Source organism: Centruroides sculpturatus, unplaced genomic scaffold, assembly GCF_000671375.1.
Source record: "Centruroides sculpturatus isolate CEXI.00-Female unplaced genomic scaffold, Cexi_2.0 scaffold242, whole genome shotgun sequence".
Taxonomy (NCBI): domain Eukaryota; kingdom Metazoa; phylum Arthropoda; class Arachnida; order Scorpiones; family Buthidae; genus Centruroides; species Centruroides sculpturatus.
The window spans coordinates 314,934-326,377 of NW_019384574.1; the positions used below are offsets into that span (position 1 = coordinate 314,934).

General features: G+C 31.2%; 1 protein-coding gene across 1 annotated transcript; it reads left to right on the top strand.

The window, feature by feature from the left end:
* The first annotated feature begins 1,869 nt into the window (after window positions 1-1,869).
* Window positions 1,870-7,481, top strand: LOC111624284 (cytochrome P450 4C1-like). The gene is made up of 4 exons (XM_023367095.1): window positions 1,870-1,929; window positions 6,930-7,103; window positions 7,165-7,231; window positions 7,324-7,481. The coding sequence occupies exons 1-4, from the start codon at window positions 1,909-1,911 to the stop codon at window positions 7,479-7,481; spliced, it is 420 nt and encodes a 139-aa protein (XP_023222863.1). The 5' UTR covers window positions 1,870-1,908.
* The last annotated feature ends 3,963 nt before the right edge of the window (window positions 7,482-11,444 follow it).

Consider the following 11,444-nt stretch of genomic DNA (forward strand, 5'->3'; position numbering starts at 1 on the left):
ATGTCACTGCAACAGAAGTAAGCTACTGAACTTCCCTCAACGAAACCAGCATTGGACGGGGGCAGGAATTCAAACTGTTTTTTTTACCACTTACACGTTTCACGATAATTACGGATTTATTCGTGTGAAATTCTGACACGCTGGTGACTTCCTTTTTTGTATAACTGCCATTTTTATTAACACTATTTTTGTCTAGCGACAGCAGTTAAAACTAAAGCTGACTATAATCATTTTTGCATGGCCTAACTGATTATTTTCCTCTTTCGTACATCACTGTTTTCGTTTAGTGAAACTACTTTGTTCTGCGATGCTTTTCCGAAACTGAATATTATTTTCGAACGACGCATATTTATTCATTTAAAAAATATAAATATCATTAATTAATATGCATTTATGTCCTTAATTTAATCAAAGTTATTCTTATAATCACTGTACCTGGTAATTGAAAATAAAACAATTTTAACCTGTGCAACTGTGAGACTGTAATCTTATACACCAGTATGATAAGTCCTATTAATAGAAATACACTGATATAGTGATTAAAAGAATAATTTTGAATATAAATATCAATTTATTTCTATGTAGACATAGTAGTAGGAGTTTCTCTACATTCTCAGACTAGGAACGATCAAGAATATCTGTCTGCAATACACAGGTAGGAAAATTCAATTCCAGATATATTTTCTCATTTTTCAAATGATATCTACAACAGTGATGTTTATATTAAATAATATAAACTTAGTTTATATCTGATGAAATTTTTAAAATGTTCGAGTCAACTTCAGTAGAAGGAACACGAAACATTTTAAATTTTGATTGTTTATCAATTAAAAGATTTTACATTATAAATGAAGTGTTATTTCTATATGTGCTGATCGCAATAAAAAGTTGTTAGAACAATGCGTGGAGAGAAGTATCGAGTTTCTAAGCGAATACAACGTGTTCATTAAATATGTATGAAAGATTTTCAAATTAATTTAATTATCAGCTATATCATTTTAAACTTCATGTATTTCGTACACGTGAGAGAAAATCTGTAATATGAACGACAAATGTTTGACAGATCAACTTTTCGCAAAGCATATCGTGGTTATAATAAAATAACTAGTGTTTATCCATCTTTGTGTTTTTCTTCTGTTGCCTCAGTACTATAAAAGAAGTCTTTATGATTACGAAAACTTAAAGTTTAAACATCCAACAACAATATAAAAATATTGTGATTGGATGTCCAGCAACTTATTTTTAATATTTGTCAAAAATTAATTAATTACGATATGAAATAATTGCAAAGTTTTTTCTTTGCATATTTTGAACACAAAAACAAAAAAAAAACTTTTACACAAACTTATGATTTAAAGTAAATTTTACATGTTTTAAATTATTTCAATTTAAAAAAATTCTATTATGTTTTTCACACGAAATATAATTTTAAATTTTATGTAGATTTAATAGTTGACAATTGTTTATTTCTATTTCTTATCCAACCTTTGCATTAATTATCTTTTGATATAATAATAATTTACATTAAAATTTAGAATTCTGAAATGTTTTCCTGCATGGATAGTAAATCCAATGTATTGGTTTTTTCCAATTTTCTTCATGAGTAAAATGGGAAAAATTTACAAAAGAGACGTTGAAATATTTCATCGTTTCAACGAAAAGGTAAACTCAACTAGTGAATAGAATTTTGTGTTTTGATTAAAATAATGAATAATTTAATTTAATGTGTAGCTGTTTAAGAGAAGAAAAGAAAATTTGGTAAAAAGATTGCAGCAGAAACATTCCTTAGACAAAGAGATCCATAATGAAGAAAATCCAAAGATCAAAACAAAACAGCGTATAATCGATTCCCTGTTGGATCTTCATGTCAAACAACGTTTAATATCAGAAGAAGATGTTATCAGAGATATGGGAGGCACTATTTTTGCGGTAAGCATAATTTATTAAAGATATAATTGAAAATAATTATATAATCTTGCATTTCAATGATATTATTCTTCTTCTTCTGAAGTAATATAATGTTTTTCTAAACAACGTATTGAGAATAAGTAATTTCACAAAGAGTTAACTCGGCGACAAAAATTATAATTAATGTATAAGGTAAAACCAATTTCAAGAACTTTCTTGTAATTGACAAGACTGTGTTGTTTATAAAACGCATTGCCTGCTGTCTTATCAGCGTAGAGGTATGAAAGGAGTACATGTCAGGAGTTGTAATTTGGCGCAGAGTATTAGGTGCCCAAATCACGCGCACATAAAAAAAACAGACTTGTAAATACTCGGGGGACCGAGCACCGAATCTAGATAAAATTCAAATAGGCGACACTCTCTAGAAACAGGCAGTAGTGAGAGATTTGTGCATGCATTGCTGGTTGGGAAGTTGTGAACACGAATAATATGAAACCGAATTTTGACGAACGACTCTTTGAAAAAACCTATTTACCTCTCCTGTGTTATTCCTCACATTTCTGGTCGTCACGTGCTGACCTTGACCGATTGACCAGAGATGTCTCGTTTTATCATCAACGTATTTTTACATTTATCAAGATATATATTATTTAAACAGAGTAATAAAATAATTTCGATTGATACAATATCCACATTTATTTTTTCAAAAACGAAAAATTGTCGTAAGGCATCGGCAAAAATTCAACTCGGAGTGACACGCAGCGAAGAAACATTTCGAAATTGAATAGGTTAATTTCACCGAAAATGCATCGTGGACGCTTCGTGGCCGAGGACGTGACCGGCGAAGTCTCAAAGATCGCGCTCAAAACCAGCTATACCAAAGAAGATTAAAAAATGAGAACGAGACCCATCGTAAGCAGGGTTGCCACTCCTAGCTTTTAAAACTCAGATCTGGTTTTTCGCCATTTTCTTGGTTTCTAGGTTTTTTTCTAATTTTTGTAAAATATGTGTTTTTTTTAAATATGACTTTACATATACAGTAGAGTCTGGATTATCCGACCCAAACGAATAGGCAAAACGTCGGATAAGCAAAAATGTCGGATAATAGGGAGGAATTAAGAAAAAGTTCATTATACATCACGCTTCGTTAAACGTTTAAAAGTTAAGCACCTAAACATTATACACTCATGTTTCTGATAATTGCGACACCATGAAGGAATTGTGCAAATTAATCCAAACTTACAAAAGATGTAAAGTGAGTTAAAACATGAAAATGAGTAGAATTACAAAGCCGCTTGTTACAGGTATATAAAGGACTGTAAAGATGCATTGAAATCTGTTTACTGTATCTTTCTCTGTCTGCGGTAAACGTTTCATTGGTGGTCAATATGCCTCGTAAAAAGCGGAGGAAGCCATACCAACAACTAACGGAGTTTGTACGAAGCCGCATTGTTGGTATGCGAGAGAGTGGGTTTTCGTATCGAGAAACCGCAGCCCGCATGCAGTGTGACGCCACAACAGTGATGCGTGTTTCGAAGAAACGGACAGAGAAGAAACAAATGAGGTGAAAACCTCGTAGTGGCGCAAGCAATAGCACAACGGCACGGACGACAGACATCTCATCCGATGGGTGTGACGGACCGTACAGCGTCCTCTCGTGTGTTAGCACAACGTTGGATCATGGCTACAGGTATTTTGTTGTCTAGCTCTACGATTCGTTGCCGTCTGCTGCAGCATGAACTGCGTGCAAGGGTTCCTCTACCAGGATTCCCCTTTCGCTGATTCACAGATGCCTTCGCCTTCAATGGGCTCAGCAACACAGCGCCTAGCGTGTCCAATGGCAACAAGTTGTTTTTTCTGACGAATCTCGCTACAATCTGCAGTACAATGATGGAAGAGTACGCGTCAGACTTTACAGAGGAAAAGTCTGCTCCCACAATGTGCTATCCAGCGTCATACAACACAAACGCCTGACATCATGGTGTAGGGAGCTATTGGGTATAATTGTCGATCCCATATAGCGCACATTGCGGTCAACTTCAACAGTGATCGTTACCACGGAAATTGTAGAGCAAGAGGTCCTTCCTCTTTTTCCTCTTCGACCTATTCCGGGTGCTGTATTTCAGCAGAATAATGCCCGTGCACATGTTTTTCTGATTGCACAAGCCTTCTTCAGTGCACAACAAGTTTTTCGCTTATTCCATGACCTGCTTAATCCCAGGATAAGTCGTTCATCGAGAATATCTGGGATTTCATTGGTCGGCGACTCGCTCGAACAACTGGTGGAACACACAATGAGACTTTACTTAAAGAGTACAAGAGCTGTCTGTCATTTAGCGGCTGATTTAGCCCTATAAGAAATGGAAGAAGAAGAAATGAATGATAGACCAAGTTTGAAGTGAAGAGATATAGCAAAGTGTGAAAGAAGACATGAGAGCCCATAGCAATTGTGTCAGTAGTTGCTAGAGTACAAGACACTATACAAAATTACAAAACATGGCTACAGTATAAATCAAACATAAATATACAAACAAAATGCCTTTCTGGCAATGATGAACGCGTAAATGTTCATAGATAAATATGTTGGAGACTGAATGAATATAATGGAGAGCTTATATTCATTCTTATAAAACTTATAAAAGCGAGTTGAAAAATAGCCAATGAGCTACGAAAACCAGCACGCTGATGCAGTCACCGAGCTAATGTTGCCACAGCTGTTGTAGTTATTGTCATTATTGATGTCGTTAATTATATTGCTGTTGTTTCTCTTTGTAGATTTGTTGTAAAATATACTCATGTTTGTGAAGATTGGAAAAACATGAAAGAATTGTCAAAAATTAATGAAATTTATTTCACATATTACTGATAGTGGTAAAAATAAACGATCAAATTTATAAGACAAAAAAAAAAAAAACAAAAGAACTTTGGAAATCAGTACTTTGTGTGTCTAACGCGCTGAGCGATAAGAGCCTGTACACGTCGTGCCATTGAATCATACGGGTTCTAAATGTAATTCTGGGGAATGACATTCCAGATTGCTTCGACTTTGCTAGAGTTCAGTCTTATTCAGAGGATTGCAGAGACAGAGTTTATGTTAAATGGCGTTTGTCAACAGAACGGCTTATAGACATTGGCTGGCTAAACCGTTGTTTAAAATGCGTTGCAATGACGACGATCGTCTATTTTTGACTGTTCTCTAAACAAACGTCGGCAAAACACTGGCTCTTACTTCGCTATTACTCCCCTGTTTTAGGAGTTGTTTGGCCAATCGGGTTATTTGTTTGTGACGTCAGAAATGGTCTCCAGCTATATTCCGAAAGCATTCAGAAAGAAAATCTTAAGGCCGTCAAAACCATTGTTCGGCAATTAATGACAATCCTTTTCCATTTCGATATTTAATTTCGTCGCTAATACGGTTTAAAATATGAACAAATACATATTTAGAAACTTTATACTCGAATTGTAAATAAATGCATCTGATTTAAATTAATTGAAGTTTTAAATCTTCACCCATTTGAATATAGAAATTGGAACATGTAAAACAAATTTACAGTATTTAATTTAGTTGTTTTTGCTCCAAGCAATTAATTAATGAATAATTTTGTCGACTGGTATCGTTTACAACATTTATCAAAGGAACGATATCTGTTTTTATCTAAACTTTTCCACGAACAAAGCTACCACTCGAATTGAACAGCCATCTAAACCTGCTGACGAGTGAGTCTAGAAAATAGGTCAAATAACTTGTTTCTAATCGCTGTCTATATTATAGCAGGCGAGTAACGCCGTCTCTGCAATGAAATGTTTCTGAACAACGGTCTACCCGATCTATAAACAGCTGTCTGTCTCTAAACGTTGTCTCTGCAATCAGCTGATTGTGTTCAGTTATTGATTTAATGCCATGACGTGTACAGGCGCTAATCGCTCAGCGTGGTTTTCTCCTTGCTATGGATGTCTGCCTAATAAAGTCACACACAATCCGCTACAGTTCGCCCTTATTATCAGTTCGAAATGGAGTGGTTCCATAATACCCGCAGTATTCCATAATACCATCTTTTACTCTATAGTAAATAATATTTGTAATTCCGGATTAATTTATAATTTTTAACATCGAAAAATTTGTAGTTTTAAAATCTGAATTTTGTCCTTTTATATTTTTATTATGTGAAATATCACAGAAAAAATTTTGAATATCAAAGAAAAGGTTTATTAATTACTGTATATTTTCTCTATTTATTTACAAGCATGAAAAGTATAATTTTATGAAGTTAAAAATGTGTATCTATCGATGATTTTTAAACATTTTAAAGCATATTATTACGTAGAATTAAAGCGAGAAATTCGGGTGAAAAAGAATAGTCGTACTTTACTTTACCGACTTCATATCGAATGCGGATTCTATAATGATTATGTAAAATAGTAGTTTGTTAACATGTAAGTCAGTTCAGGAAGTTATTATCTGTTAGCAATTTAGTAAATTGAGTAAATTGAAAGTAAATTGAAAGTGCTCAAAGCACAATTAAAGAATTCAAAGCACAAGTAAACACAAGTGAAAGTATTCAAAGCAAGTAATATCTGAGATAATGACCGAAAAATTTTGTAATCCGAAGTAAATGAAATCTATAATAACCGAATAACCGAAACATTTCCTCATCGGGGCAACTATTGTATTTTGACATTGATGATAGTCTATTTCTATATTGTTATAAATAACTTTTTGAATCGAAAATATAAAATTTGTACGTCGGGAATATTTTGCGTCATTGTTTACATTTCTGTCTAGTTTGGAAGCTTCAAACTTGTTTCTAATTAAAATTACTCGGTAGATCCGCGGCAATCACTTGCTGCAAGAAATGTAGCTGTGGATTATAAAGTGGTATGACAGGAATATAAAAGAATAGAGGTATTGTTGCATGCCATATACTAATTTTACAAGTTTAATATATAGTATTTATTTTACAGCAAATGTCAATTATATAAAAAGCAATTTTACATTCATATTCAACGTATTTTAATATCAGGGTTACGACTCAACCGCCCACGTTCTGTCCTGGGCTCTTTATTTCCTGGGAAGATTCCACGAAATACAAGAGAAAGTGTATCTAGAGTTGCAAGAAATTTTCAAAAATGATATGAGTAGAGATATTACTATCGATGACCTGACGAAAATGATTTACTTAGAATGCGTGATAAAGGTAACTTTTTAATTTTTTTTAAACACACTTAAAGATTAGATTTATATGTTACGAATTTCAGGAGTCGATGAGAATCTATCCTCCTTTCCCTTTGATTGCCAGAAAAAATCCATCGAAAATAAAAATAGGTAATTTTTTAACATATTGTAATTTGTTCTTCAATAATAATATTTTGTATTTGATATTGATTTGAATCATAAAACCGTTTTCATTGAAATAGGCAATTACGTGTTGCCTGCAAATTCGACTTTTGTCATAAATATCTATGGTATTCATCATAATCCTGCTGTTTACGAAAATCCCGAAGTGTTCGATCCAGACCGTTTTCTGTTTGAAAATTATAAAATGCTTCATCCTTATGCATTTCTGGCATTTTAAAAGATTTTTAAAATATTTGACAAATTAATATGTCCAGTACCTCTATTAACAGAAACACTATGATTATAGGGCAGAGAATTCGATAAACCCTACTCGCCTTTCATATAAAATGTATACAATTGCCAAAGAAAAAGGTCCAAAACCTTAACACGATATTATATATTATAGAAGTAAAATTTGTATTCCATAAATGAAATACAATTTTTAGTACAGAATTACAAGTACAAGACATCAACTGTTATTTATACATTTGATGTTTTGTACTTGAAACTATAAGCCACAGTGAAAAGAAAAATGAAAACATTGAAGTAAAAATGAAACCAGGAAACTTGCTTTTGTTTTTAAATTGTTTATACGGCGTTAAGTTAGGCGTTTACGTCTATTACCGTTATATTCTATCTTATCTTGGATTTGCCATTAGCTCTTCGATTAATAAACGTTATTCAGATAATTTTCATAGAATAGTATCTGTGTACGGAAATCGACCTCTTACGTCAAGCTCCCTGAACATTAAATTCTACCTGCACATTGCCTGAACAGACCTACACTTCAAAAAGAATCATATTTGAATCGAGTTATTTTAAAAAATTAGACAAACAAAGAATTAGAAAAGTATTAGACAAAGAAAAAATGAATATTCTTTCTTTGTCTAATACTTGATGTTTTGAAACTAGAATTCATTATGCGTATGTGTTTTTACGATGAATGAACTAGCAAATATATAATTTTTCTACATTAATTTTCAGTTTAAATTATTTTCGAGTTCAGAAATGAACTCTGGGATTGAGTCGGTTCTTTGACTTATATCATTTTACTTAACATAAATTTGAAACTTAGAGTATTTTCGTCAATTGGTAAACTTGGTGATTTTAACAATAGGACAGTTATCAGACAGATAAACAAAACAGACTGGAAAGTTATAGGTTCACAATTTTTTCAAATTGCGACCCAAAAAATCTTTGAACTTTTTAAAAATTTTGTGATAGTTAAAATAATGATTGTTGATTATAAACGAGAATCGTAACAATGCCTGCAGTTTTTAATTATTATATATTTAAAAAATCACGTGACTTCCGGTCCACATCAAAATTTTTTGTATCGTTAATCGGTTAACTTGGCCCGTAAGCTTTTCCTATCTTGCCTTGATTTTCATGTATTAAATAAATCTGTTCTCGAGATTAACGAAGGACAGAACAAGCAAAGTTATAGACAGAGACAGATGATAGCGGCAATGTATAAGTCTATAATTTAAAACTGGCAGCCTAATGATATACAGGTATTTGTAATGTATCACGTTAGTTACGTTTCAAAAAAGTGTCGTATAATGTGAATCCGTGATATAAGAAACAAAGGACTTATGTAAAATAAATGTTATGTTCCATAAGTTAAGAAAAGTATACAATTTGTTTTCACTAATAAGAGAAATATATTTAATAAAGCAATGGATAATTTATTTCTAATCAACAATTAATTAATAACCATGATTTATAGTAATGTATTATGCGATAATATTGAATTTAATTAAACCAGGTCGTCTTTTTTACAAAGAATTATCGTTTTTTTCAGCTTTTCTGTTGATCTTAATCAGAAATGTCGGCAACAGTTTAGTAATTTTTTTTTCTTTTCTCGTGAAAAGTTTTTATGGACAACGAAAATAAAAATGTGTTATTATTCGGAAATTTGTTCTACATGCTAGGTTTCTTTAGTTGCGTACCCGGAGACATTTTCTGCCGTTTGTGTTTAAATAAAAAAATTTAAATGTATTTTGTAGGTTATTTTACAAATGATTGCTTACATGCTATTAATATTTTTTAACTGTATCTTATTAATAATTTAGTAAAGTTTATTAAATATATAAAAAACACAGTCACAATCTTAAGGGCTACGAACTGACAGCAATGACGACTCCTGGTTAATAGAAAAGTTAAAGCAATTTTTTCCTTGTCCTTCTCAGCTTTCTATTACAGTAAACCTGGCAAAAAACAAAAAATAATTTGATAATTTCAATATTTTAAAATCCACAGGCAAATTTTAGACGACACATGGACTTATTTCAATAATAAGTATTGAATAACGACGTTTAAACCTAAAAGTTGTGAAAGTTTGTATGGAGAATTTGCAATACAGTGTTAGAGCGAAAACCAGAACTTGTGCTATCTAAGGATATCTTTAATTTTCAAATTTTGTTAGATCTAATAGCGCTGTCTGACAAATGTCTGTGTTTCTAATCACTTCAAATGCCACAATTAAAATATAATTCATTTTTGTAATTATCCAGTTACATAAATTTACGGACTAATTTATTGTAATAGAAAAATAGATAAAGATAAATTTTCAGTCTTTTCCGATAGTTAAAACACTTAATAGCAAAAGATTAAAAGTTAAAAATATAAAGTAAAATTATTAATTTTAAATTCTAGTATAATGGTATAAACAGCGTAAGGCATAAAAATTTGACACATTAAATTAATAAAATAATTTGACTTACTATATGAAAATTTGAAGATATATTTTATAATTGCAGCATTAAAACATGGAGAAGTCAAATCTGTAACAGTTACAAATTGTAACGCATCACTTCGCATTTTAAAAATTAACACTAAACTAGAAATATTCATAAAGTTTAAAACAAATATGACATTTTTATACCATTTAAATTAGATAATTAGTACTTCTATATATTTATTATTTTAATATGAAAAAACTACAATAAATTTACAGCTGATAGTTACTTTCCATCTTTATCTACTGTTCATAAATTGTTTCACGAAATTTTCTAGAAAATATTTTAAAAAATAACTTCTGCTAAAATTTTTGTCTACAACGTATAATAAATAACAAGGCTATGCAAAATTTCTCAAAACTGCTGATGAAAAGTACTATTGTTAATATGACGATTTTAGTCTCTGTAATCCAAAAATATTCTTGGTAGACAAATCTCACAGCAATCTTATTGGCAAATTAAATTTATTTTGTAAAGACTACATCAAATGCATTTCGGGCTGGTCTAATATTTTCCAGTCCCTCTTCAGTGCTAAAATAATAACAAAGAACGTAAAATGTTTAACTAAAACACGACATAGATGTATATCTACACCAAAATTATAAATTTTGGAGAAAAACTTACAATAACCGCTGGTGGTAATTACAATGATATTTCCATGGGTAGGGGTGGTAAACTTTGTACACATTTGTAAGAATCCTAAAATTACAATTATCTTTTTTTGTATAAAACAATATAAGGCTAATACAAATAATATATTAAACAATACTTATACTTACAAGTTTAAAAAAATTTTTTCCACATACGTGTATAATAAACATACCAAAACCAACTAATTATTAAAAATTCATTGACAAACAATTGTAAAAATAATTCCAAAGCACTACAAATTTTTAACTTCATACCATCAACACTTTACAAAGTCACACAGTAGACCACCAACACTTTACAACGGTAATCAAGTGATGACGTCTTAATACATAACCATTTATTTTTTATTTTATTCTAGCGCCATCTATTAGATTGTACCAGCTATAATTTATTTCCATCCCTTTCGACTGATTTATTAAATTATTATTATTTTGTTTTCTAATTTCTATATGTTCTTTGAATTTTCTTTTATAAATATCTTTTTCAATATGTAAAATTTTTACATTGTTTCTATTAATATTACAATTATTACTATTGATGTGGTTAAACCACGGAGAATTATTATACTTAAGCCGAATGGCCGCTTCGTGTTCTTTAACTCTAGTTTCTAGTACACGCCCGGTTTCTCCTATATATACACACGGATTATGACAGTCACATTCAATTCTATAAACCACACCAGCTTTTTTTAAAGGGTCTAAATTATTTTTACTATTATTATTAATATGTTTACAAATGTTTTGTGAAATACTATTGGTCAAAGATGGGGCCAAACAAATATTATGATTCTTAATACTTTTCCTGCACTT